This window comes from Daucus carota, chromosome 6, assembly GCF_001625215.2.
Source record: "Daucus carota subsp. sativus chromosome 6, DH1 v3.0, whole genome shotgun sequence".
Lineage (NCBI taxonomy): Eukaryota > Viridiplantae > Streptophyta > Magnoliopsida > Apiales > Apiaceae > Daucus > Daucus carota.
In genome coordinates this window covers 28,265,082-28,292,767 of record NC_030386.2, presented here as the reverse complement: position 1 = coordinate 28,292,767, position 27,686 = coordinate 28,265,082, and the positions used below count along the sequence as shown (strand labels likewise).

Here is a 27,686-nt window from a genome sequence, read left to right as displayed (position 1 = left end):
TCTTTACTGGTTATTATAAAATGTAATGGGCCGAGGCCGAGGCCCAAATGATTACGGGCTTTTGAGAAAGAAAAAGAGGCCCGTACAAAATAACAAAACCCTAGGCTGGCTTGGTCTCATCTATTATTAGGGTTTGTTGCAGCCTTCTCTCATCATTTTGCAGCAGCAGAGGCAGGTTGAGCAAGCGAGAAAATCGCAATGGCATCAGACAGGAAGCTAGCGAACCCGATGCGAGAGATCAAGGTTCAGAAGCTTGTTCTCAACATCTCCGTGGGCGAGAGCGGTGATAGACTCACCAGAGCCTCCAAGGTCTTGGAGCAGCTCTCTGGACAGACCCCTGTTTTCTCCAAAGGTGATTTTATTCTTCACTCTTGAATAATTTATGCCTTAATATTCGTTTCTCGTTACTTTTTTGTTATTGATGTTAATATTTGTAATCTTATTAACAGCAAGGTATACTGTAAGGTCTTTTGGAATTAGGAGAAATGAGAAGATTGCTTGTTATGTTACTGTGAGAGGTGACAAGGCAATGCAGCTCTTGGAGAGCGGTCTCAAGGTGAAGGAATACGAGCTGCTAAGGAAGAACTTCAGTGATACTGGATGTTTCGGCTTCGGTATCCAGGAGCATATTGATCTTGGAATTAAGTAAGCTTTTGTATCGAGTTCGTTAATCATTAGTTGAAGAATGATTTTATCTGTTATGCACATTGATTATATTTCAACTTCAATTGTCTATTAATGATTTCATATCCTCTCATTCTGCAAGATTTTTTGTACATATGTTTTCTATATGATTCTCTGCTCTGTTTTTCCTGTCTTGTGTTGTTGCTGCATCTGTCTACACTGTCCGGTTTTGTGCCTTTAGTTTTACCAGTTTTTTCAACATGATAATATTGCTGCATTAAGATTATGGATAGGTGAATGATGATATGATATTAGTGACTTCATTTGCATTTATGCTCCTCTCCAGTTATTTTTAAATATGAAATAATCATATTATCATTTATTCAGCTTTAGTTGACAAATTCTTTGTTTAATTGAATTAGGACATCTGCTTCATCTTCCTATTTCGTAGTTCATTCTTAAAATCCCTGAAAATGTGAACTAAAAATTTGGACAAGTCATAATTTTAAAATTTAAAATTATATAACATACTACTATATATTATATGGTTATGTTATATACAGTGTCTATGGAATTAATAATTATATTAATATTATATATAATATAACATTTATCGACTAGTCGCCTAGCCAAAGGATCATTGACTCGACATATTGACAAGACAACCATGGCATTAATCTGTGATTTCATTTTAAGCAACGAACTTTGCTTGCTCGATGTGTCTAATCATTATGTAAGACCTTTGTTCCTTGAAATCTAACAAGTACCTGCCAGTCAATTATTGAAGTTTATTATATAAGTTAAGTTACTTGAGGAATTACAGTGTTCCTTATATGTGTCTTGCCGACTCAAATATAGTATTGTGATGGATTATGTTTTATCATGCTGAATTTGGAACCAGTATTCTCCACTGAACTTGTTTAACTTTTGATTCTTAAAGTAAACACCTTTAATTAAGTTTTGAACTCATTCTGATTGTTTTCCGCGAATCATCTGTGTTCTTTAGGTATGATCCTTCTACTGGGATTTATGGTATGGATTTCTATGTCGTCCTTGAACGCCCTGGTTACCGTGTGGGACGTCGCCGAAGATGCAAATCTCGTGTTGGAATCCAGCACAGAGTAACAAAAGAGGATGCAATGAAGTGGTTCCAGGTCAAGTATGAGGGTGTGATCCTTAACAAGTCGCAGAATATTGGAAACTGAGTGTGAGACAAGATTGGGAGTTTGCAGCGTAGTTCTGTGCTTTTTAGACTAGCAATGCATATTTCATCTCATATTTTGAATAGTGACAGTTATGTTTTCTTCGAACTTCCGATGTATCTTTACAACTGTTTTTGCTATAATTCTAAGTTGTGTTTCTTTCCTGCAAAATCATCTTGTCACAAAACCATAAATTCAACAATATGGCTGAGGACGCATCCTATGATGGTCAACTGGTCAAGTATCTTTGTGAACTATATATTTTGGACCTAAATTGAAAAAGCTTCTGCAGGTTATCTGGAAGACATGTTATGTCACTTGTGGATACATCAATATCCTATGTGCGATTTATTAGAGGGTGATTTTTCGAAACTAACCGAAAAGCTTTAAAAAAAAAAAATCCATTTCAACCAACACCCAATAAAAGCGTCATTAAATATTTATTTATTTAATATTATTGAAATTTAGTTTCTAAGTTTCCAGATATTAGTCCACTAATGACATTATGACAGTACAGTGTCAAATTGTCGCAGCAACTTCTTGTGTTGCATTAGCGATAAGCAAGTGGTTGCGTGACAATTGATTGCACCAGAAGTGTGGAAAAAGAAATTTGCACATGAAGACACGTGCCATGTCCTCATCAATTTCACAAACAAACCTCAAACTCACACTCTATGTATATTACTGGCCACCAATTTGCCATGTCAGCAAATAATTCTACAATTTATATCCTTCTCTTAAATTCCTAAATTAAAGAAAATATCATCCTAGACTTTCTTATTACTCTGCTCTTTAGAGAATCAAGAAGCATATACCAAACTGTACATAAATAATACATTCATTCTGTAATGGCTAAGTTATTGTCACCAGCTTGTACAGATGCTCTCAAAGTTCAGAACCAGTTACAGGGTTTGAGTTCAAGGGGTAGATGGAGCACGCTTTCCAAGAATTCTTCTGGTGCCACTTGGAACCCTATGATTGGTCAGAGGAGGAAATTTGGCAGAATTAAGGTTGCTACACAGGATTCTGGATCTTCCAGCGCTTTTGCTGATGATTATTATGCTGTCTTGGGTTTGGTAATTTTACTTCAACTCCATGTTCTTAAGTCTTGATGATTTCACATATTTTTACATGTACTAGATTATCAAGTATGTTAGGCTACTGGCAAATCCTCAATAAAAAATAATGCTTTTATTTCTATTTACTTGGATTTGTTGATTTTATACCTAATTTTACTTCAAAATTTTGGTTTTGCTACTGATCCAAGTGCTCGATTTGCAAATTGTCCGCTGATTATAGTTCTTGCAACCATATTATGTCTTTGTATGTATATCTTGTATTAGTGTTTTATCACACAAGAACATGTGCCGTAGTCTAGGAGGTTTTTCGATACTTAAATATAGATCTTTTGAGAGTTTGAGTAGAGGAGCGTTATGCTTGCTCAGGGAGTGGATTTATAGGTGAAAGCCAGTTCTTAAAGAGGAACTTACTTCTAGCTCCACTATTTATATAGCAAGTGCTTAAAAACTTCATTGTTTTGCTTCGTGTTAAGCATATCAAACTTAAGAGGAAATGGGCTTTGGATTAAGATTAAGCTGCAATGTTTAGCAGGTAGTTGTGCCAGTTCTTATTATTAATTTGGAATCATTTAGATAACTATTAATGGATGTAAAAAGGTGAAAGTGTACCTTTCTGCGGACTTACTACTGAGTAAAGCAAGAACCATCTCAGAATGATGGCCAAACTTTCACATTATTTCTGAGTTTCTTGTCAGTGAAAGACTGTCTTAAGAACTTGGTCTTTCTAAAGTATCCACTCACTAAATTGGAATAGGCCAAGTTTCGTTGTATAGTAGTATTTTCCCTAATTCTCAGTTTACATATTTCTTTGACTAGCATGTTGCCTTTCTGCAGATATTGTTGATGCTACGTAGTATGTACATAATGCTAATACACTTAATTGTCTTATCTATATGTGACCAGCTTCCAGATGCCACACCAGAGCAGATCAAGAAAGCTTATTATAACTGCATGAAATCTTGCCATCCGGACTTAAGTGGCAATGATGCAGAAAACACGAATTTCTGCATGTTTATCAATGAAGTTTATACGGTTAGTTTCTAGGTTTCACTTTAAAATACTGTGCTTGACATATGAGCATTAATTTTATATTTTTTGTTACATTTAATATAATATAGTTGGACTACTGTTGTAGGTTTTAAGTGATCCTGTGCAAAGAATGGTTTATGATGAAATCCACGGGTATGCTTTGACTGCAACCAATCCATTTTTAGATGATTCCTATCCAAAGGATCATGTGTTTGTTGATGAATTCAGCTGCATAGGTATGTGCACTACACGGTCCTTTGCCGATGTTTGATGTGGTTTTGACAATCTTGTATTTGTTGTAATAGTTACTGCTTAGTACGAGATTTCTAAAGATATTAGTATGATATATGTGAACTTATGGTTTGGACGCATTCTGACCATTGTGGTTGTCGTCTCTGGACATCTAGCAACAAAAATTTTCTTAAAATAAAGCTAGAAAAAATACGTTTTTTTTTTTGGCGAATGGCGATTGTTGACATTTTACATTACAGAGCAATTCCTGATGACGAGGGGTGTAAATTGGGTTTTGAAAAAAGGACTTTTGACTCTTGTTTAGAGTGTTTGAACATTTAGGACCCATAACCTTTACAAAATTATATTTAGCACTGAAACATTGGTGAAAAATACATCTATGACAATGTATAAAACACTATTACACGATAAGGAAATTAATAAATATCTTTAACAAAACAAAAAACTAAAGAGTAGCATAACAGAAATCAACTAATCAAGAAATTTCACTTTATAACTTTGTGTCAGGTGTGGTAATGGTTCTTATAATTTGACTAGAATGACTTATTTGTTCCACGTAAAATATATATGTTGGTGCTATATGTGTATTTGTAAACATTTTGATGCTAGGTGTTGAGGCCCTAAAGATGAGGACCAAATGTGTAAAAGGCCTAAAAAATATGAAAAACTCTAAAGTTACTGTTTCATCATCAAATAATACTCTTGATGATAAAATCTAGGGAATGTTACCATATAACAAGCTTCACTTTCCTAAAATAGGCATACACATCAATGCATATTTTAGTAAATTTTTGTTTAAATAAGTGTTCTTTTAACTGTTAAACATGATACTGAGATTATAATATCATAAACTATGGTTTAAGTACATTTATATGCCATATTGTGGCCGGCTGCCCTCTTTCATGACCATGATCATGATTCATGGGTACAATTCCTAACTCCCCCTCCCCTATACAAAATATATATAACTCATCAAAAAATAATAAAAATAACAAATTTCAAGTTACAGAACCAAATTCTTCTTTACAGGCTGCAAAAACTGTGCCAATGTTTGCCCTGATGTATTTAGCATAGAGGAAGATTTTGGGAGAGCCAGAGCATGTAATCAGTCCGGAACGCCAGACTCGGTTGAACAAGCTATTGAAAGTTGGTAAGCATGCGTGAACTGAGATTTACATCCCATTGGTTTCGGAAAAAATTGTTTGTATATTATATTTTGGCCAATTCCACGAAATTAGCAAACGTATTGAATTTAGAACTGTATCAACTCTCTGTAGATTGCATCATTCTGTGTTCTCCCGAGATGGTTTCTGTCATTTTTCTTCATGTTCTAAAACAGGAGTAATTTGTTAGTGTTTGTGAAGATTAACTTTTACTGCCTTTGAAAAGTGTTAAACACATGGTTATAAGACATCAGTTCCATAAACAACAAACATCTATGTATGAGTTATTAACATCCACAATATTTTGGATTACTTTAAAGTTCATATATTACACATTTTAGAGATTTAGATCAATTAATATGTGATGCTTCTTATTCAGCCCAGTTGATTGTATCCATTGGACTTCTGCCGCTCAACTATCTTTGCTAGAAGATGAAATGCGAAGGGTTGAAAGAGTAAATGTAAGTCTTTTATTAAGCGATTTTATGTTTCATCTTGAAAATAACAAACCTGCATCCGTTCTTATGCAATTAGATTTCTTCAGCTTTGTAATAGTTGGCCACTTCCAAGCAAGTAAACTATGTTGAACCAGGATTAGATCATATAGTTTACGGAAAGTATTGGGTTTAAAAGTAGTACTTTTGTCCTTGCACAAAATGCAACATTTGGTCGATCCAGTGATGGAGCCAGCATTTAGATTTTGGATGGGTTAGGCCTGTGGTATAAACAGTTCATAATTGAATAATAGACATGAGTAGCATATAATCTTAATGATTATTTGAAAGTCATCTTCCATTATCATGACAGAAGTGCAACTTTTTTTAGTGATATTTTAACAAGATATTTAGACATGCCGTCTATTCATAACCTCTGTTATTTTGTATATTTGCTTAAAATTTTTTAGCAAAGGTTGTTTATTCCATTTCTTTGTTGATCACGACAGGTAGCATTGATGCTAGCAGGAATGGGATCCTCGGCAGATGTTTTCAGGATGGTAAGACCTTGTTCAGTCAATTCGAGCATTATTGAGCCTTAATATGCAAGCTCTTTTTTTTTCTTATATATTATTTATAGGTAATATTATCAGTTTTAATGTAAATGAGTTAATATGTCAGGGGGCCTTAATGCAGTGTCATTGTATAGGTTGTTAGATGTTGAGGACTAATTCTGAACTGAGGGATGACTGACTACAAAAGTCTGATTATCAAATTACTCCCATTTTATCGATAAGTTGGCGGATTTTGGGGTAATTGTAGTCGAAGTAGTTGTAATATGTAATATGTTATACTTTTAACAATGTAGTGGTTGTGGTTTCTGAATTGTGAATATGTTCTGCCCTCAAACAATCAGTACAAATTACAAAGAACGTATATTGCAACAGATATATTGGTACTGCCAGTACGAGTAAAATACAAATGTATGTGAAAGTTCATTTTTTAAGACTGTAGAGGTCTTGACATACGTCATCCCCGGGTGTTGAATGTACTGCTTATTAAATTGCATATGTTTCTTATTAAAGACAAAACTGGGCCTCCGATAACTGACATCAAATCTTATCTTACTGTAAATGCTGTTGTTCTTTAATGATATTATAGGTCTTAAATTTAAAGTAATCATACACTTACCATGACAGGCAAGCTCACGTTGGGAAAAGAGGCAAAACAAAGTCTTGGTAAGAACTCCGCCAGCTTTAACCTCCCCACAGTATTCTGTTATTACTTGGGGGCTTCTTTCGGTTTTGTATAGGTGACTTAAATTAGTTTTCATGATATATTTATTTACTCTTTTGTCAAATTTCTCATGTAATATCTTACCAAAAGCATATGCAATTTTCATATACATGGACTTCTCTATTATCTCAATCCCTGTTTGTGATATCTACTGTAAAAGTTTTTGATGGATGCAAATTCTGACTTCTCTTTAGGCGCAAGCTAGAACAAGGATGGCAAAGCAAAAAGGATCTGATAAAAGTGAATCATACTGGGACAACCTTTGGGGAAATGGGAAAAAGTATGAAAGTACAGGTAAGAAAGAATTAATAAAAAGATGCTATGAAATTTTCCAGTATAACAGCGTAACAGTTGTGGGCTATATGTTATAGCAATCCATTAGTCTTACTGCCCCATCTCTGAACTTGTACATGGTTTTTGCAGAGGAAGAAATCAAAGAGAGAGCAAAAAGAGCTGCAGCAGCAGCTAGAAGGTGGAGAGAATATTCGAGAAGGGGTGTGGATAAAACCTCTACCTTCAAACTTCCAGAGGCAATCTCCAACAAGGAAAAATAATGCTGTAACCCTTCACTTCAACTTTTTTTTATCTTTGCAAATATGTATAGTGTTAGTAAAAGACTAGAGGACATAGATTAAAATTTCCTGTACAATATGTAATATATGTAAATCAGTCACTGAACAAGCACCACTAATTAAGATTCATAATAGGTGCAGTGTTACTAAATAAAAAAACATTGCTTGATAATAATGCTACTATGATGTCTTAAGGCTTCAATTAGGTATTAGATAATGCTACATTGCTTTAGGGTTCGAGTATTCAGAAGAAACTGTCACAAAAGAGTGATCATTTCACAGTAGATGCCACACTTTGAGCCCACACTCTAAGAAGTTCTTTCATGTCAATTTCTCTATTCGGAATCCGAAGTCTCCAATCTAAAAGCTGGTTAGTTAGCTTTGTTTGATCCAGAACATCCCATGCTTCAGAAAGATAAGGTCTTGATACTTTGTCCTCCTCGCCTTCTTTTCTGTATCTTTTTAGTCCTGGAATTATTGAAATCAGGCTTGAATCTTTATCTTCTTCACTAAACACAAACCCCAAGTCCACAAACCCTTTTAGCTCCTCAACTTCAAGCTCTGTCAAGCTCCTACTGCCTTTCTTGTGTCTCCTCTGCTTCTTCTCCACCTTTTGTCTTCTTATAGGTATTTCAACATCTAGGCCTTCTTTGCCAGAGAGTACAGTTTCTAGTTTCGTTACAACTATAAAAGATTCTGGTGGAGACTGAGAACTGAGACTGAAACTTGTATCAGAGCAAAGACAGTGAAGACTCTGGGATCGAGTTTGAACTGATGGAGAGAGACCTAGTTCCCGGTACTGCAGATCGACTGGGATGGTGTCAGTAATGTGTTGTTTGCTGTTAAAGATACCAAAACCAAACCAATAGTCATCATAAAGCTCCACAACTTGTTCAGCTGCCATGAGTACCATATCTGTTGACTCTTGCACAATAAAAAGAAATGCCGAGGTATGTAAATAAATATGAAGATAGAACACAAATGAGGCAAAACTTTATAGAGCTTGGCATTGGTTGAAATTTGCATGATGGCCCCTTAATTTTATGCGCATATTATGGGAATCTTGTAAGTGGTTGATCTGTTAAAAGCCAGATATATATGTTATGCAGCGGAGTTGTATTAAAGTTGTCTTTTTAACTCTACAAACATGCAGAGAGGTGTATGGGAATGAGTGATTCGGCTTAAGATCAGTTTGTAGCGTGAGAGCGGGAGAACAATTTAATCCATCCCTAATATGGGGAAAAAACATGCATAATAGTTGTTGTGCTTATAATTATGTTTTTTCTGTATGCAGAAAAATAATTTATATATTATAAAGTGAATTTTTGTAAACATAGAAAATTGTCTAAATTGTACACACAAAATTGTGTGTCAAAGAATGAAATCATAACAAAATTTTGATTAAAACTAAAATATATCAAAATTAGTATTTCTTCACTGTTGTTTCTCCTGGCCTCCAAAACATTGCAGAACCGCGGTTTGTATTCTAGGTGTACAAGTTACTGCATCCCTTTTGGTACGCAACAAGGAGTCCAATGATTAAAAGAATACAAATTGCAGTAATGGGCAGTTGGGTACATCTTTAAATTCTAGTCCAGTGACAAACATGTGTTCTATGCATATAGCCACCACATGGGCATTTTCACATTTTCATGAGCCCCCTGCGCTTCATAATAATAATAATCTGGATATTGTGTCACGGGAAAAATTAGATGAAGATCACTATTTTTACAGGAAACTCCGGAACTATAAATATATTACAAACATAATATATTTGATATAATAATATGTTCGTAATATTCTGCTTGGTCTTCATGAATTTGACATATCAGTGTGTACTTGATAGTATACGTTTACAATTTAATTTGAAATTGAACACTACATATACGCAAAATCCCAACAGACTCCAGCCGGCCTGGAGCAAGACAAATGTAAAACGTCATTTCAACTAGTTAAAACGTTCAGTCTACATCTCTCTCATTTTACTAATCTATAGGCGCTTGTTTTCGTGAGATCCGGCCCTCCTCAAGACCACTCACCTTAACATCCATCTTAAACCAACGTTAACCCTTTTTCTCTATTATTATCATCTTAATTCTTAACCAACCTTTTTAGATATAATTCAACTTGAAACAAATAAGCTTACAGATAGTTGTTGAATGGTTGTGTACAGTAGCTGTAATAGCAGAGGTAATAATTGTGTAATAATTGTTTGTACGTTAAACATTAAAATACGGATTTGGCAGTCTGTCATATTATTTAATTCTTCCTGCTCCTCCTGCTGCTGTTGCTGCTGCTTTATTACCAAACCTCCCACATATCTTTCACTTTCCACGTCCATTTATCAACTACTCTCTCCGTCACCTACCTTGTATTCTCCGGCCATCGTTTATATGCGACATGGACTACCATTTATCTGAAAACAAATCACTTGCTGATGATGATGATGTGTCCAAAATCTCTTGTGAAGCTGAAATCATGCCCCTTGTCCTAGATGACGAGGCCCCGTCGCCTAAAAAGAGGTTTGTAAAAGTAGTCTGATTATTTTTACGAGATATACCGGGTATGTTTGGTTTGATAAAATATTCGTAATTGTATTCGAACTTTTTTTTAGCAAGAAGGTTGAAGGGAAGAGAGTGGTGACAGTGCCAATGGTGGAGGGGGATGTATATCCTCCGGCAGATTCATGGACCTGGAGAAAATATGGACAGAAGCCCATCAAAGGTTCGCCTTTTCCCAGGTACTCTATCTTTTTTTCTCATACGCATGTAAATATTAACATGTGTAGTTAATCAGTGAGTCCTTTCAGCTAAATTTTGTTCTATAATTTCAGAATTTCAACATGCTCAGTAATTTCTTTTATATGTATACCTTAATTTTGATCTCAAAAATGGATGCTTAACTTAACAATGATAATTGAGTGAACCTAGGCAGCTTTGCTAGATTCGTTTGGTTGCTTTGTTACCTCTGCCGAATGGAAAGAGAAAGAAATTATTGCTAATTCTTCATTTCCACACTTCTAATTATTTACTACCGGTGTTTCCTAAATTTCTGTAAATATTAAATTTACTGCTCCGAGTTTCTTGTTAACCTAATATGAAACTGAAGTAGACTTGATACTTGATACTTATGCTATTTTCCAACTCGTGGTAATTGGTCAGGAAGTAACAAAATGCAATGTTAATGATAGTTCTGACATTTTATTTTTTTATGTCTGTGTAATTATGTATGTTACAGGGGATATTACCGTTGCAGTTCTTCAAAAGGTTGTCCAGCTAGAAAACAAGTTGAGAGAAGTCTAAAAGATCCCACATTCATCGTCATTACTTACGCTTGTGATCACAACCACCTCAGCCCCGTAACCGCCAAACGTTCCCAGACCACCAGTTCAGATGTCAAGTTCCCACCAGAAGAAGAAGCCGTCTTTGCTAATCAGCCGGATCTGGAACCTGACAACGTGGAATTCGCACAGTTTGTTGCTGATTTCGGTTACTTGTCTAAGATAACATCCGTCATTCTTGAAAATCCTGTACCTGAAAGATCTATATGCACAGAGCCGATGTTCTCCACCAGAGATGATGAGGACTCCTTGTTTGCTGATCTTGGAGAGCTGCCTGGATGTTCACTAGTTTTTCAGCCCAAGGATAGTAGGAAATGCAATTTTTATACACCTTGCCACAACTGTTCATGACAGTGTATATTTGCTTTAAAAGATGACTTCATCTTATTTTTATTCTCAATATTTCCTGTTGTAGTTTAAAGTTGCCAACAATTGAATGTAAATGTTGTGGTTAATACATAGTGGAGTTGATAATTTTAGAAGTGTGTGTAACCTTTGTTTGAACAGAACACACTGCAACCTGTGAAGATTAAAAAAAAAATGATTACCAAGAGAATCTTCCTATTTGCACCACTTATAACAAAAGAGAAGATATATTGATTTTTTGTCAGAAGGGAGAATGTGCATCCTCATATTGTTAGATCGAAAATGCCAGAAAAATACACAAACAGGGTTCACACAACGTATTCATTTCTATATTTCTCACAGATACGAAATAATGAAAGATAATGTACAAAGTTGTAATTCTGCTACATCATATGTTTTGGATCAGGACCTAGGTTGAGCAGCAACTGAATTTCTTGGGAGCTGAAGAATCGTCCTTGACGTTAATCGTCTCTCCTTTGGATGGAAGGGACGAAGCAGATGCTTCATCCCCAGTTTCAACTGCCTTCTTGCTGACAATGTGATAAATCTGTGAGAGAACTTCCTGAAAAGCATTTTCTACATTGGTTGCCTCCAGTGCAGAAGTTTCCATGAAATAAAGAGATTCCCTCTCCGCAAAAGCTTTTGCATCCTCAGTTGAAACAGCAACAAGGTGCCGAAGATCTGCTTTGTTGCCAATCAGCATTACTACAATATTGGGGTCTGTATGACCTCTCAACTCTTTCAACCACCTCTCAATATTGTCAAAAGTAATATTTCTAGTGACATCATACACAAGAAGAGCACCAACAGCTCCACGATAATAAGCACTGGTAATGGCACGGTACCTGGAAAAAACATCTAAGGTCAAATCGAAGTGCGAAGTCCCCATGTATAATATGTTATTGTAACATGCACTGTCAAGTACTTAAATAGCATATGTGCAAATCAAAATTATGGATAACAAGTCAGAACTCTCTACACATAATTCTAAACTAAAGTGTCCAAGGACCTCTGGTCCCCTTCATCAATTATTAAATTATGGACCCCTCGTGCCGAATCATAAGAGTTACATATTTTGACTACAATGTGCCAAGTTAATTTAAAGAAGAGTGCAATTATAGTGCATTACAACTTATGAAAAATACCCAAAACTCAAAAACAACTCGAACGAAAATGATCATTTCATGCGAAGTAAGAGAAAAAAAATCACCAGGACCTCTTCACTTCTCTTACCATCAAGCAACTGGTATTCTAATTGCTAAATACTCACACAACATAAATTTTTAATAATTAAAGTCGCTGTAATAATTCATCATACTTAAAATTCACATATTTTTATCTGCCACTGAGGCAAACCTATCTGCAGTAGCAATAGGTGATAACAACTCTAATTAATAACTTATCACCTTTTCTCACTAGATTGTTAGTGTGATGTTACAAAATTTTATCTGATAATTTTGCGTTATCCTTTAATATCACTCTCTTTGTCATTAATATGTTGCAGGATCAGAACCTTCCAAAGGGTGATTAGCACGATCAAAAATCATAATAAAAAGAGCCCTTAAAACAATCAGGCTAACTACATATATACATTTCAGAATCAAAGATTATTTGACTTAAGCTTAAACTTTAAAGTATGACCATTTACACTATGTCTAAATCCAAATGAAAAATTATTCCATCTCAGTGACAAACAAGAAGCATATGCTTATACCATTCAAATCCACCCTCTTCACAACAGACACCTAACTGTCAACTGTATCAACAATTTAATTAACCAAAAACAAAAACAAACAAAAAACCTTGATCCAGGGAAAAAAAACTTTTGTAATAAAATTAATGATCACTAATCATAATCTCACAAAATTAACATAGCACCCATATACAGACATACATAAGAAACCACATATATCCACAGCAACAAATTCATAAATTTAAGATTTGAGCTTTTCCCATAATCTCACAAAACCCAAATAGCAGAGAGATTTATACACAAAACAATAACTGCATATATAAACCACAAAAATCAAGATTTGAGCTTTCAAAAAAATATACCTTTCCTGGCCAGCAGTATCCCAGATTTGAGCTTTGATGACTTTCCCATCAACATTAAGACTCTTTGTAGCAAATTCAACACCAATAGTTGATTTTGATTCAAGATTAAACTCATTCCTAGTGAACCTGGACAGTAGATTTGATTTACCCACACCAGAATCACCTATTAAAACCAACTTAAACAAGTAATCATACTCATCTTCAGCTTTGTATCCAGCCATCTCAATATGTTATTTGTACGTATATTACATGTATCTTTGTGTTAATTTTTTTGTCTCAAACCTGTACAGGCACAAAAGTTTTGTGACAAAATGATGACACTGTTCGCTAGATTTCTGGGCAGACCAAACTTCAAAGATTGAAGAAAGTCTTATATTTACTTATTTGCCCCCCTTGTGAATTTGGGTCTCTTTGGATGTTGAAACAACTGGATTGGGCCTTCAAGGGTTTGCATAACTTGACACTGGGCTGTCACTTGCCAGGACCAGGAAGATGAGAAATTTTATATATCCGGATTTAAATTGGATAATTCAATTAAGAGATTATTTGCATGGGTTTAAAACCGGGTTTTAAATCCTTCATCATTTTGAAAAGTATTTATTGTGTAATAAATCAATTCAAAATTAAAAATAAGTTAAAAATTAGGAATAATTAAAGTTATTAATTTAAATTTTTCATTTTTTCAACAAAAGTATATGATTAAAAATTTACTATGGTAATTTAAAAGGTTACAATTTTTAAAAATAATAAGTAAATAAGTGGGAATCTCTAATCTGTGGCCAGACAGTATTGATGCCATCGATTGTTTCACACTTTCGCCCTTCTTAATTATTCTTGTTATTCTGTTGACAACACAAAGACACCAAAAAAATATCTTTGTGATTTATCAAATTTGTTGCAGACCAGCGTATTGCAAGTTCAATACTTCCATTATAATTATAATATGCAGACACTATTAAATATGAATTTATAATATTTAGATATATTTCAACTTTTTTAATATTAGTTTTATTTTTAAAAAATATTGGTTTTCTTATAACCAAACTTAACTAACCGGATCATTGTGATTCGGTTGATTTTATATATTACTTTGATTCGGGTTAATTAGTAAAAAAATTAAAATATAATTTTTGATTATTTCAGTTATTTTTATTCCGTTCAATTTAATTGAATCGAAACAGTCAATATTCAATTCTATCTTCCACAAAATTTACATAATCTTTATCAGGGCCGGCCTTTGGATAAGGCGACCAAGACGAACGCCTAGGGCATCACTATCCCAGGGGCACCAAAAAATCTATGCATATGTAGTATATAACGATAAATTTATGTATCTATATATTTACATATTTGAATTGAATGTGTTGTTAATCTTAAAACAATGTTTTTATTATGTCATTGTATATTGATTTGAATGTATGTAAATCTTTCCTTCACGATCTTGAAAATTAGGAGCATCATTTTCAAAATTCGTCTAGAGCACTCAAATCTCTAGAGCCGGCCCTGATCTTTATCCAAGTTAATCGACCATTTATCCGGCTATTTCACGTTCAAATAGAGCAAAATGCTACAAAATTCAATAAATAAATATGTTAATTAACGCATGTTGAAGAAGCACCAAAAGAAAGTAGGAGCAAATTAGACAAATAACAGGAGGTTATGGTGGGGATGTAATCGATAAAGAGAAAACATATTTTGGCAAATTGCATGCGTTTTTTTTTTGAAAAGCAAATTATATTTCAATAAAGTCTCAGAGATTCTTACAGGGGATCCAAAAGGATGGGCATGGAATGAAACCATGATCCATCAACCTACCATGACATACAAGCAAAAGAGAGATCCAGACTGGAAACATTAAAACCTTACATAAAACCCTACTATGAAAGAGCGCCTGAGACTTTGAATGACTGAACTAGATCGCTAAGTAGTGCTAATCAAAGTGCTGAGAAGAGGTGGACGGTTGGGAAGCATTGTAGCGGAACTCAGCCTCCTGATTTCCAAATCCCATTACTTTCATCACATTGTAGACGGCTATAAAGTCTACAATCCCTGAAGCTTGTTCCAATTCTGTCCTAGAGATGCTCCACAAGGGGAGCAAGTCAGCTAGAGACCCAGTGAGTGCTTTGTGCAGAATTTCTTTCACAGCCACCCCTCCGAACACAACAGATTCCATGTCTACCTCGGAGCCCCTGAAGATGCTGTCTAGCGCACTCAGTTTTTGGTCATTTAGCAAACTGATGGCCTCCTTGGAGAGAAGACCATTTTTGTTGAAACTGTAGTCCTCGAGCAGTTTTCCTTTTCCTTTACGCTGCTTCTCCCTTTCCCACCCCTCTTGTTTCTTAGCGAGACGTACACATCTCTCCAGGCCCTGGAAGGGAGAGAAGCCGTCAAAAACAGACGAGCCAGAGAAGTCCAGAGAGTGACCAAAGTGGAGATTCTGAAAAGGAGAGAGCCTCCGTTTCTTGACAGGAGGAGGAGGAGGACCATCTATCACCTCACCATCTCCCAAGAACTCATAGATAGGGTGAGGAAGGACCTTTCCCATATCCCTCTGGAGAAAGAAGTCCAGATTTCCGAACGGCTTCGAGGTTTCGACAAACACCTTAAGATTCTCAAGAGCATAACGAGCCATGTACTCAGCTGAGGAGTTCATGTGAAGAGGAACATGTAAGATGCTCTTCTTTGTAGTACCCACCTTGTAGTTGTTTGCATGGAGGGTGTTAAAAGCCCTGTAGGCATCGAGCTGCTCTTCCTCTAGGAGGATTTGTTCCTGCAAACGAAGGGTGTCGTACACACGTTCATTGTCAGTTTCAATGTGAATCTTGTGAAGCTCTTTTTCATTGGCATGAATGCAAGCAGCTTGGACAGCCGCTAGAATGGCTTGCTCCTCATTAAGCCCTGGAAGGACACCCAGGACTCCCCACAGCATGTCTCCGTTATCATCTCTGATGATTGCTGCAACAGCCAAGGTGTTGCCATTAGGCAAAGGCACCTCTGAAACTACACAGTGAACATTAATTTTGATGTAATCCTTATCAGCCACCTCCCAAAAGTATTCCATAGCGAAGAAGAAACTAGAGAGAAAATAGAGGATGAATGAAGTGAGCTGAGGGGAACAGAATATAAAGGGAGGTATAAAAAGGAGCCCAGCCCCTATAGAAATGTAGCTGAGAAAGATTACAGCTGAGGATGATAGGTAGTAAAATCAATCAACTGTGACAGCCTCCACTCAGGTATAAGCCCTAAAACTATGTAAGCTTATAGTCCTCCAGATAAGAGCTTTAACCAGACTAAAAAACAGAGGGAACCGGACTTCCAGAGGCAATATAATGTACAATCCACTGAAAGATTTTGAGAAAATATTACACAGGATCTCCATAATCTGATCCTAGGTGTGATGATTAACAACAGAGATCGAGAATTCAAAAACAATCCTGGTAAGAGAAAAACCCCACAGAAAAGCCTTGTATCCATCATATAAAACCCAAAACCAGAAGCTTACTGAAATAGTGCAGAGGAAATGAAATTTCCAAAGCAAAAGATAAGCAACGGTCCACTGAAAAGATTTTTTAAAGATCTCCTAGTGTGCTACAAGCTGCAGGAGAGGGAACAGAGAGGTCTCCATTAGGTCTGATAGGCCCCATAACCTTTTGAAACATTGAAAATCTGTGAAGACCTTTTTTTGCTAATTCATCAGCCTGCTCATTAAGATATCTGGGGACAAATTGGACGAAAATTGAAGAGTTGATAAGTCCCTGATGAAAAAAATTCAATGCTCTTACAGGGAATTTAATAGAAATTCCTTCATTAAGAGAATTGACCGCTACAGAAGAATCAGAACAAATGACCAATCTTCTGAATAACATCTTCAAAGAAAGCATCCAATTTATGACGAAAATGATGGCTTCAACCTCTGACTCGAGAGCACTAGACGATTTTACCGGTCCTGAAAACATCAGGATAAGTTTGCCCGACGCATCCTTTACATATCCCCCAATACCACCATTATAATTATATTCATCCACCATGCCCCATGCACCATCAACTGCAGCCACATAGTCGAAATTTTCTCTCTTAAATTTCCAGTAAGAATTGAGAATTTGATGGTGTCTTATAGCAATTGCACCTTGAGGATTAACTTTCCAGAGTGGATCTGCTCCGAAATCCATAAGCCCCGAGGCACAACCCCATTTATTAATTCGGATAGCGATAATATTGACAAAGCACTTTTGTCGAATTTTCTGATGAGCAAACGTTAGTTCATTACGAGCTAACCAAATTGACCATAGAACTGCGGCCACTACGATTTTCCAGATTTCTTTCGTACTCGCCTGGGAGAACATATTAAATAGGGAGGAAAGGGAGAACAGCCCACTACGATGAGTAAGGACTGAAATATTCCACCATTTTCCCAGAAAATTCCATCCCCAGTCCGCCAGAGTACATTCCCAGAATAAATGGGAGATTGATTCTGGAGACTTTTCACACCAAGGGCAGATATTAAGGACTCCAGGAATCCGAGAGCTGATGAACTGCCTAGTGGGGAGAATGCGCCATTGGACCTTCCATAGAAATGCCAAAATCTTCGGAGGAGCCTTGATTTTCCATATTGATCTCCAAATGAAACTATGAATACCAAATTGGGAGTTAGAAGATAAAAATATCTTTTGGCATTCTTTTGAGGAATACGCAGCTTTTCCGGGCAACCAAATCAAGATGTCTGGGGACGCAGACAAAGAAACCGAATCCAATAGCTGGCTTAGCTCCTTGAACTCTTCCTGGGAATGCAGGTTTCGACTATCAATCCATAAATTTTCATTATACCTGTTTTCTCTCCATGTGTTCACAAAGTTCTTCACTACCATATGCTTCCATTTGACATTTGCGTAAAGGGCAGGCATTAGAGATTTTAGCGTTCCACCACCCACCCACCAATCCTCCCAGAAGAAAACAGAGGAACCGTCACTTACATACCATTTAAAATTATCTCTAGAGAGGTATCTCCCTAGTGTTTGATCTGAGATCAGGCTGATAATCTGTCGTACCACTGAGGAACATTTTTTCACGTCCAACTGAGCCAAGTCATAGTTCCAGGCTTCACCATAACGCATTGTGAAAAATTTGTTTAGTAAACTACCTCTATCTGCATAAGCTTTCCAAATCCATTTTGCTAAGATGGACAAGTTCTTTAGGCGAATAGAGGGCAGACCCAGTCCACCCATCTCTTTCGGAGCGCAGATTTTGTCCCAGCAAATTAGGTGTAGCTTTTGTCCCCCAGTCTTGTTAAGGCCCCACAGAAAAGCTCTACGCATTTGCTCCAATTTGTTCGCTACCGTCACTGGAATTTTGAACAGAGAGAACCAATAGAGGGGCGTACTATCAATTGCGGCACGTAACAGAACCAACTTCCCTGCTAATGAGATCTTGTCTGCATGCGTTAAATGTAAGAATAATTTATTAACACAACTTATCAGCCTCTCCAAAGGCCGGGTTACTGTAGCAACAACCAGATTATCACGCAATATGTTTTAGGTGCATAGTGTAATATACCACCTGGAACCGGGTCGAGCACTATTATTATGCGATATCATGCACTACCGGTTAAAGTAGCATTCAACTTAATCCTAATTCTTCGGATTACTATATCAACCTGATTAAAAATATATATATAAATTCTTCGGATTAGCTATTGCTAATCTCTAAACTCGAGGTATCAATTTATATTAATATTAATATACATACAAAGCGCATATTTTACTAGTTTGCTTACACGTTTTTTAGGATTACGTTTTTTAGGATTTGATGAGGACGAGGATTTGAGTATCAATTTGTTCATGTTCGATTGCACATCGTATTAAACGTACAAAATTTAATTTAATTGATTTCATGTAATAGTAAAAAGTCACCATTAGCAAGTCTACATTTAAAAGTGTATCTATATTTAAACATAATATCAGGTAATATTCAATTTATTAAAAAATTAAATATTGTGTACAGATAGAATTGATTATATTGATGGATTATATAAAATTAAACATATTTTTTTTTGTTAAGAAGAATGAATTATTGAGCAACTCCAACGATGAAATTTTTAAGCTAAAAGGCGAGCAAGCATATCAAAATAAAAAATATAGATAATTGGATGAAAATATGATACTCCAGCAACGCCTCCTTTCTTGAAAATCCACACTTTTCCAAACTCTCTTGTGTATGATTATAGCTAACCTCGTATGAACCTTTCCAAATGCTCTCGTGTATAATTTTAGCCAACCTCATATAGATCATTATATTTGTTGGACATCTACATACCGGTAAGACATATCTTGGAATATTATATATCATTTATTATCATATTGCACTAATATATACATTCTATTTATAACAATTTAAAATATTAATAACATATTATTTTTAAACTATAACCAACTAATAAAGCAAATACATCGAAATACAATATTTTACGGTTTCAACATATTTATATAATGTTTTACCGTTCAAATTAACTAACAGTTATAACCAATCTCAATAAAGATATCCTTACGATATTTATTTTTTCATATATTATATATATTTTATATTCATGATATCATATAAATTTTTGATTAAGAATTTTGAGAATAGGAGATGTTACGTGTAATACGGAGATATTGCAGAAACTTGACAAACTCTATACTTAACTCTGGGATCAGTGCGTGTATATGAGAGATCATATGGAATTTTTACAAACTTACAATACGATCGCACAATATTTTTTCTCTCTGACCTTGAGAATTACTTTGGTTAGTTGCACAAAAACACTCTGAACAGAGCCGATTGATTGTTTTGTATTCTCTGTCACGTCGTTAAATAGTTGCTCACGTAACCCTTGGAAAATTGTGATGATCATATAGATAACATCTGTCGCTGATGCTGCATAGTATTATTATTACTCCATCCATTCCTCTACATTGATCTACATTGATGTTTATGTTCGTTGTTTGCACGTATTTTGAGGATACCTAAAGCCTAAAGTATAGTTTCATAATCTTTTTTCAAAATTTCATTTTTTTAATAATAGTTTATGTATCAAATTTTTATTCAGAGCAAAAAAAAATTAAAAATATATTATGAAACTATACTTTAAATGAGTGTTGAAAAGCATACCAAAAAATAATGTAAAGAAATGAACGGAACAGAAGGAGTATATAGTAGTAATATAATTTCATTTTAAGCTGAGCCGGTAAAAATAAAATTCTGACAAATACATGTTTTATATCCATAATAAAAATTATTATTATCATGATGGAATTAATTTAATACATATAGAGATGAACCGTTGGGGGCATATGCTAAGGATAAGGGCGGTATGAGGAGAGTGTCTGGGATTGTAAACTTCTCGCAATATAAATATGACCTGTAATGTTATTTTAAATTTTAAATAGGATGCCATAGACTTTATGACATTGGCTGTAAATTTTGAAAGTAGTGTTATATATAGCTGGCGGTTTTGGATATTCCATTTTATACAGCTGTTTTATTTTCTTTTCTCTTGTCATCTTAGAGCATCTCTAACCACCTAAAGCCTTTGGCTAAAAGATGAGTTGGCTTACTTAAAATAAAAAAATATAGCTAACAGCTCAAAAAACTCAGCTCCAACCATGCTCACCTGTTGTCTATAAATTTAGCCAACCTCTTATGGATGGCTAAATTTGTCGAACCTCTACAGGTCTGTAAGAAAATCTGTAGGAAGATTGTACATCATTTATTACCATATTGAACTGGTATATTCTATTTTAACAATTTAAAATATTAATAACATACTATTTTTAAATTATAGCCAATCAATATAGCCAGTACCGTTGAAGCAAAATGTGTTACAGGTTCAGCAAATTTTATATAATGTCTTACAGGTCCAATTTAGCCAACGATTATAGCCAACGCCGTTGGAGATGCTCTTACTACTATATAAACTAAAAAAAATCTTTTTCTCGCAAGTTAGATACAAATCAATATTTGTTCGATAATTTTCGGGTGAGCCATAGCGAAAATAAAAACTCAAAAACTCGATAAATTCTTAATAGCAAGCAAAATTAAATACTGCATAATCTCACATTTACACGTCACCAGTCACAAAAGAAATACTCCAGTAATGAAACAGCCTGTTTGATAAATATGCAAAAATTGGGCACGTGCGAGAATGACATTAGAAAAACATGGTGACGAGTGAGGCAATCGTTTTTCATGTTTGTTTCTTGTGTTTTTATGAATTTTAATTAAAATTGTGAATAAAAGCGCGTTTGGATAAAAAGAAATATCTGAGTATATATCTGATCTAATAAACAGTGAGTGCTTCTTTGTTGTATTCTTGTTTGAATATTCATTCATATCCATCACTTTGATTTTGATTTAATTCACTCACTTTCTATATATTTTACATATATATACTCTCATTCTACAAACCCTAGATCTTGATCGAGCTGCTTCCTTATGTAAACTGTCCAGATCATCACACTACTCCAAAGGTTCCATTTTAATCTTCATTTGTGTTTTTTTTTTGGGTTTGATGATTCCTTGTATTTGATAGTCTTCTTAAACTTGTGTTTTTTTGTTCTTTATCACTTTTAATGATCTGGGTTTTGTTCTGTTTTTTTTTTAATCTGTTGTTTGTATTGTTAATTGTATTTGTGTGTGTTTGATTTGATGCTTTTACTTTTTGTGTGATGTTTGGTTGATTATGGAAAATGATGTGTTTTGTATTTATATGCAGATACATTTGTAATGGCTCTTTGTGATTAGGGAGGGTACTTCTTGGTTGGGGGTTGAGGTTAATTAGGGGTTTCACTGACAAGTGACAAGGGTGTTTAGAGAAAGTTTAGTAAAGATGATGTCCAGGTCGTATACTAATTTGTTGGATTTGGCATCTGGGAATTTCCCGATAATGGGTCGGGAGAGGGATAGGAAGCGGCTTTCCAGGGTAATGACTGTGCCAGGGAGTATTACAGAGCTTGATGATGATCAGGCTAGTAGTGTTTGTTCGGATAATCCTTCTTCACTTGCTTCAGATAGGATGATAATTGTGGCAAATAAGTTGCCTTTGAAGGCAAGGCGAAGACCGGATAATAAAGGGTGGAGTTTTAGCTGGGACGAAGACTCGTTGCTTTTTCGACTCAAGGATGGTTTGCCTGAAGATATGGAAGTTCTGTATGTTGGATCATTGAGTGTTGATGTTCACCCAATTGAGCAGGATGATGTTTCCCAAGTTTTGTTGGAGAGATTTAAATGTGCTGCTACTTTCCTTCCGCCTAATCTGCTAGAGAAGTTTTATGATATCTTCTGCAAGAGACAGCTCTGGCCTCTTTTTCACTATATGCTGCCATTTTCTGCTGATCATGGGAGTCGCTTTGACCGTTCAATGTGGGAAGCTTATGTGTCAGCAAATAAGCTATTTTCCCAGAAAGTGATTGAGGTGATAAATCCAGAGGATGATTTTGTTTGGATACATGATTATCATCTAATGGTACTTCCGACATTCCTGAGGAGACGCTTTAATCGTTTGAGAATGGGATTTTTCCTTCACAGTCCGTTTCCTTCATCAGAGATTTACAGGACCCTTCCTGTTAGAGAAGAAATATTAAAAGCCCTACTCAACTCTGATCTTATTGGTTTTCATACTTTTGATTATGCGAGACATTTTCTTTCATGTTGTAGTCGGATGTTAGGTTTGGAGTACCAATCAAAGAGGGGATACATAGGTTTAGAATATTTTGGGAGGACTGTCGGAATAAAGATTATGCCTGTTGGGATTCATATGGGTCAGATTGAGTCGGTGATGAGGCTTGCTGATAAAGAGTGGAGGGTTGGGGAGCTGAAGCAGAGATTTGAAGGGAAGTCAGTGTTACTAGGAGTTGATGATATGGATGTCTTTAAAGGTATTAACTTGAAACTTTTAGCAATGGAACAGATGCTGAAGCAGCACCCTGACTGGCAAGGAAGAGCTGTGCTTGTACAAATTGTAAACCCTGCAAGAGGTAAAGGAATTGATTTGGAGCAAACACGGGCTGAAATACTGGAAAGCTGCAAGAGAATTAATGCAAAATTTGGGAAGCCTGGATACGAACCCATAGTATTTATCGACAAACCTTTATCGATGAGCGAAAAGATTTCCTATTTCAGTATAGCAGAATGTGTGGTTGTTACAGCAGTTCGAGATGGGATGAATTTAACTCCATACGAATATATTGTGTGTAGACAAGGAATATCTGGTGCAGAAGCGTCCTCAGATCTAAATGGACCAAAGAAGAGCATGTTGGTTGTGTCAGAATTCATAGGGTGTTCTCCTTCCCTGAGTGGAGCAATCCGTGTTAACCCATGGAATGTTGAAGCAACTGCCGAGGCAATGAACGAGGCTATATCAATGGATGAAGGAGAGAAACAATTACGACATGAAAAGCATTATCGTTATGTCAGCTCACATGATGTAGCTTATTGGTCACGTAGTTTCTTGCAAGATATGGAGAGAACTTGCGCTGATCATTTCAAGAAAAGGTGTTGGGGAATTGGTTTGGGCTTCGGGTTTAGGGTTGTATCACTAGATCCCAATTTTAGAAAGCTCTCTATAGATGATATTGTGTCATCTTACATCAAGTCTAAGCGAAGGGCCATTCTGTTAGATTATGACGGTACTGTGATGCCCCAAAATAGCCTCATAAAATCTCCCAGTAGTGAGGTTTTCTCAATTTTGAATAGACTTTGTGGGGATCCAAACAATACAGTTTTTATTGTCAGTGGGCGAGGGAGGGACAGCTTAAGTCGTATTTTTTCTTCCTGCAAGAAGCTTGGAATTGCGGCAGAACATGGCTATTTCATGAGGTAAATATTATTTCTTTATACTAATATCAAGGAAACTGCTATACTTATACTGCACAACTATGCTGTCTAAAAAATTGATGGATTCAACTCTTAGAGTCATATGGAGATTAATATGCACATCGGGTTGTATTGAAATCTCGATCCTTCTACGAATGGGAAGAATATCCCTCAATTAATGCACGCGCGCACACACAGACACCCACACACGCCCACACCCACCCACCCACACACACACATATATATATAGGGTCCTACTCTGGTACAAACAATCTTAGCGTACAAACTACAAACTAAAATTAAAAAGTCTCTAAATCAAATCGAAATATAGCACATATGGTATGGAAATTGATCGTTGCGAGATGAACAAAAATACAGTGAAGTCGGATTTCAAAAAAAGTTCACCGATTAACGGGAAAATTCAAATTAAAAACGGAGGGGAATCTGCGGATCATGTGTGACAGGGTGTATATTAACTGGTGTGTGGTTGCCCCTGCGGGGCCATTGGATTAGATTCATCCAAGGGCTTATATTGAGTTTGTAGTTTGTACACTAACTTAGTTTGTATTTGAGCACTTCCCTATATATATATATATATAAATATATCTTTATAGTAATACTTGTCCCTTGTCAAAGTTGATTTTCAGCTGTTTGTGCTGGTCATGAGGACTGTCATTAAATTACTTTTTCTTTTCGTGTGATCCTTGTGAATATAATAGTTCTCGACCTTTCTACACAAGTTTTTTCCATTTGTAATACAAGTCTGTTTGGACATTTTTTGGTTAACGAAATAATGTAAAGGTTACACTGTTATCAGTTGAATATCATTGGTGTTTATTCCAATGAAAACCGTAAATCTAGTTGCATTCACTTGAATATTCAGATAAGCTTCTCTGCCTCCATGTATATCGATTCCCAGTTAGATATGGGGAAAAACAGTTGATGTCAGATACTCCCTAAGTCCACTTTTACATGTCCCTTTTGAAAAAATTAAGCATCATTTGAAATTGTTAGTTGAGTTTTTTTTGTTTCCCTGTCTACCCCTAATAATTGCAGTGAATTAAATTGAGTTGTGTGTATATGGATATTAGTAAAACATTGAAAATTGTAGTCCAAGGGTATTCTTTGGAAAAAATATTTTAAAAAAGTTGTTTTGAAAAGTGAAAGAGACGAGTATTTTGAGACAAATATTTTCCCCAAAAGGGACATGTAAAAGGAGACGGAGGGAGTATTTGGTAATTGATGGAAAAGATAGTCAGCTTACTGCTCTAGATTGCAATGTTAACAAAACATGATGAAGGCATTGATGGCACTGTGGAGACACTGGAGGATATATTGTTCTTTGCTAAAAATTTAAATATATAAATATATAATTGCCTCTTGATCATGCATTCCTACTGTTGATTTTTTTAGTCAGATCTCCTTGTACGGGAAATTCCGAGTTTGGTATGATCTTTAACTGGCATCTGTCTAGTTTTCTTCGTCTCGTGACTGGCACACGATTTATAGAAAGATTTTCACATTACAGTAGATCACTAAGAATTATCTGTTATTTATTAATTTACATTAGCAGCGAAATGGCATGATTAAAATAGAAGCCTGATATTTAAAATTCTTTAAGCTATGCAGTTTTCTTAAAATCTCTTCTTGCAATGGTAAAATGGAGACTTTTAATACTGTTGAAAGCATAATATTAATTATACACGTAGACTTAATTACGAAACGGAGTTTTCTATGCGTTAAATTTTAAGTAGGCAGGAGTGCTGTCCTTTGTGTTCATCGCCGTTATGCTAGCAAATAAGTAACGCCTTCCTAAGAATATAACTTTTTGATAAATTATCCTAATTGCTTATATAAATATTTCAGGCAGTCAATTGATGAAGAATGGGAAGTTTGTGGTCAAAGTACTGAATTTGGTTGGATGGAGATGGCTAAACCTGTGATGAAATTATATACTGAGGCAACAGACGGTTCTTCTATCGAAACAAAAGAAAGTGCTCTTGTATGGCAATACAGGGATGCAGACCCAGGGTTTGGATTTTCTCAAGCAAAGGAGATGTTAGATCATCTAGAGAGTGTTTTAGCAAATGAACCTGTTGCTGTGAGGAGTGGTCAATTCATCGTAGAAGTCAAACCCCAGGCAAATATTACTATCCGAGTTTCTGAATTCTGTTATAGTATTGCATTTCATGATGCTAACTGTGGTTCTGTTCTTATATTATTCCACTCCATTTTTTATATGAAAATCGAAGGGAATGTTTATAGTGACATGTGATGATATTTTATACAATTAAAATTTCCATTAACGTATGTATGTTGTATAAACTTTCAAAAGTGGAAAAAGCATGCTCTGTGTTTTCTTCATTTCAACTCAAATTTGTTCAAAGTATACACGAGTACTTTTTGAAGTTTTTTCACTTTTATTTTGGAATTCTACTTGCTTGGAATTGAAAAAGTCCTTGTTTTGGCACTGATATTAATTGTTTTGGCTTTAAACTTTTTGGATCCTAAGTGCACTAGTTTTGAATTAAATAAGCCCGAATTTCGGTGGTGATATTTATTTTTGGATCATAAAACTTTCATTCGTCGCATTTATTTTTTGCATCTCTACTCAAATGTAAGTTGTATTATGGAGCTCGAATGTTCTGTTAGTGACTGAATCTGCACCTTTATTGCTCTTTTTTTTCTCAGGGAGTCAGCAAAGGCCTAGTTGCGGAAAAGATCTTCACTTCAATGGCTGAAAAAGGGAAGCAGGCTGATTTTGTGCTTTGCATTGGTGATGATAGATCTGATGAGGACATGTTTGAAATCATTGGCAGTGCAATATCAGCAAATATTCTTTCTTCCAACACTTCTGTGTTTGCCTGCACAGTTGGACAAAAGCCTAGCAAAGCGAAATATTATCTTGACGACTCAAGTGAGGTCATATTAATGCTTGAAAATCTTGCCGAAGCTACTGATTCTCCAGCTTCCTCTGATGCAGAGAATGACATATCTCCTTGAAATCTATGATTTGGTTTGTTCTTTTATTCACTTTGGTTCCCTTCTCCACTGGAACTTATATATTTCGGATCTGCTGGTGGCATGTTCTTTTGTTGGGCGCTCATTTTAGGTTTTAAGTTCAGAACTAGTAGTTTAACTTTGATTTCCTTTTCGTTGCTTTTCGGTATACTTGGCCTGTTTTGGCAAATTTAGTTTCTGATGGGTGAAGGAGAACAGAAGGTTAGATACTGCTTGCTTTTATACCTCCTTGAACAAGTCTTGAGAAATGGATAGTGTCTTGATTGATGTCAAAGATTCGGTTCTGTTTTGTAAGGTATATGTATTGTCCCTAATATTCAGATGTATAAATGGAAGCAGAGGTCGCAACATCTCCTATGTAGTTGATACTTAAGAGGAAAGAATCAGTCTAAGTGTATGTTTAACAGA

General features: G+C 35.5%; 6 protein-coding genes across 6 annotated transcripts; 4 read left to right on the top strand and 2 right to left on the bottom strand.

Annotated features, from left to right (window-relative positions):
- Window positions 1–50: 50 nt before the first annotated feature.
- Window positions 51–1,997, top strand: LOC108227792 (large ribosomal subunit protein uL5). The gene is made up of 3 exons (XM_017403134.2): window positions 51–352; window positions 450–645; window positions 1,631–1,997. Exons 1-3 carry the CDS (start codon window positions 199–201, stop codon window positions 1,827–1,829), a joined length of 549 nt encoding a protein of 182 aa, XP_017258623.1. The 5' UTR covers window positions 51–198; the 3' UTR covers window positions 1,830–1,997.
- Window positions 1,998–2,529: 532 nt separating this feature from the next.
- Window positions 2,530–7,826, top strand: LOC108227790 (chaperone protein dnaJ C76, chloroplastic). The gene is made up of 9 exons (XM_017403131.2): window positions 2,530–2,902; window positions 3,809–3,937; window positions 4,041–4,170; window positions 5,216–5,336; window positions 5,729–5,810; window positions 6,293–6,343; window positions 6,983–7,021; window positions 7,274–7,373; window positions 7,503–7,826. The coding sequence occupies exons 1-9, from the start codon at window positions 2,675–2,677 to the stop codon at window positions 7,631–7,633; spliced, it is 1,011 nt and encodes a 336-aa protein (XP_017258620.1). The 5' UTR covers window positions 2,530–2,674; the 3' UTR covers window positions 7,634–7,826.
- Window positions 7,827–7,922: 96 nt separating this feature from the next.
- LOC108227791 (uncharacterized) lies at window positions 7,923–8,564 on the bottom strand. The gene has a single exon (XM_017403133.2). It carries the CDS (start codon window positions 8,562–8,564, stop codon window positions 7,923–7,925), a length of 642 nt encoding a protein of 213 aa, XP_017258622.1.
- Window positions 8,565–9,922: 1,358 nt separating this feature from the next.
- On the top strand, window positions 9,923–11,473 carry LOC108226629 (probable WRKY transcription factor 65). The gene is made up of 3 exons (XM_017401621.2): window positions 9,923–10,173; window positions 10,266–10,391; window positions 10,889–11,473. Exons 1-3 carry the CDS (start codon window positions 10,052–10,054, stop codon window positions 11,340–11,342), a joined length of 702 nt encoding a protein of 233 aa, XP_017257110.1. The 5' UTR covers window positions 9,923–10,051; the 3' UTR covers window positions 11,343–11,473.
- Window positions 11,474–11,565: 92 nt separating this feature from the next.
- On the bottom strand, window positions 11,566–13,770 carry LOC108224872 (ras-related protein Rab11D). Its single transcript, XM_017399617.2, has 2 exons — window positions 13,413–13,770; window positions 11,566–12,202 (listed from the first exon to the last, which is right to left on the bottom strand). The coding sequence occupies exons 1-2, from the start codon at window positions 13,631–13,633 to the stop codon at window positions 11,767–11,769; spliced, it is 657 nt and encodes a 218-aa protein (XP_017255106.1). The 5' UTR covers window positions 13,634–13,770; the 3' UTR covers window positions 11,566–11,766.
- Window positions 13,771–21,713: 7,943 nt separating this feature from the next.
- LOC108227210 (probable alpha,alpha-trehalose-phosphate synthase [UDP-forming] 7) lies at window positions 21,714–27,545 on the top strand. The gene is made up of 4 exons (XM_017402242.2): window positions 21,714–21,913; window positions 22,159–24,260; window positions 26,124–26,397; window positions 26,949–27,545. The coding sequence occupies exons 2-4, from the start codon at window positions 22,273–22,275 to the stop codon at window positions 27,258–27,260; spliced, it is 2,574 nt and encodes an 857-aa protein (XP_017257731.1). The 5' UTR covers window positions 21,714–21,913; window positions 22,159–22,272; the 3' UTR covers window positions 27,261–27,545.
- The last annotated feature ends 141 nt before the right edge of the window (window positions 27,546–27,686 follow it).

Excerpts from the sequence above, each read along its gene's own strand:
- LOC108227792 (XM_017403134.2), top strand. The coding sequence starts at position 199 with ATGGCATCAGACAGGAAGCTAGCGAACCCGATGCGAGAGATCAAGGTT. Across the intron at positions 353-449 it reads GACCCCTGTTTTCTCCAAAG|CAAGGTATACTGTAAGGTCT; the intron begins GTGATTTTATTC and ends TCTTATTAACAG. Across the intron at positions 646-1,630 it reads CATATTGATCTTGGAATTAA|GTATGATCCTTCTACTGGGA; the intron begins GTAAGCTTTTGT and ends TGTGTTCTTTAG.
- LOC108227790 (XM_017403131.2), top strand. The coding sequence starts at position 2,675 with ATGGCTAAGTTATTGTCACCAGCTTGTACAGATGCTCTCAAAGTTCAG. Across the intron at positions 4,171-5,215 it reads TGATGAATTCAGCTGCATAG|GCTGCAAAAACTGTGCCAAT; the intron begins GTATGTGCACTA and ends TCTTCTTTACAG. Across the intron at positions 5,337-5,728 it reads GAACAAGCTATTGAAAGTTG|CCCAGTTGATTGTATCCATT; the intron begins GTAAGCATGCGT and ends CTTCTTATTCAG.
- LOC108227791 (XM_017403133.2), bottom strand. The coding sequence starts at position 8,564 with ATGGTACTCATGGCAGCTGAACAAGTTGTGGAGCTTTATGATGACTAT.
- LOC108226629 (XM_017401621.2), top strand. The coding sequence starts at position 10,052 with ATGGACTACCATTTATCTGAAAACAAATCACTTGCTGATGATGATGAT. Across the intron at positions 10,174-10,265 it reads GCCCCGTCGCCTAAAAAGAG|CAAGAAGGTTGAAGGGAAGA; the intron begins GTTTGTAAAAGT and ends ACTTTTTTTTAG. Across the intron at positions 10,392-10,888 it reads AAAGGTTCGCCTTTTCCCAG|GGGATATTACCGTTGCAGTT; the intron begins GTACTCTATCTT and ends TGTATGTTACAG.
- LOC108224872 (XM_017399617.2), bottom strand. The coding sequence starts at position 13,633 with ATGGCTGGATACAAAGCTGAAGATGAGTATGATTACTTGTTTAAGTTG. Across the intron at positions 12,203-13,412 it reads GATACTGCTGGCCAGGAAAG|GTACCGTGCCATTACCAGTG; the intron begins GTATATTTTTTT and ends TGTTTTTTCCAG.
- LOC108227210 (XM_017402242.2), top strand. The coding sequence starts at position 22,273 with ATGATGTCCAGGTCGTATACTAATTTGTTGGATTTGGCATCTGGGAAT. Across the intron at positions 24,261-26,123 it reads GAACATGGCTATTTCATGAG|GCAGTCAATTGATGAAGAAT; the intron begins GTAAATATTATT and ends TAAATATTTCAG. Across the intron at positions 26,398-26,948 it reads TCGTAGAAGTCAAACCCCAG|GGAGTCAGCAAAGGCCTAGT; the intron begins GCAAATATTACT and ends TTTTTTTCTCAG.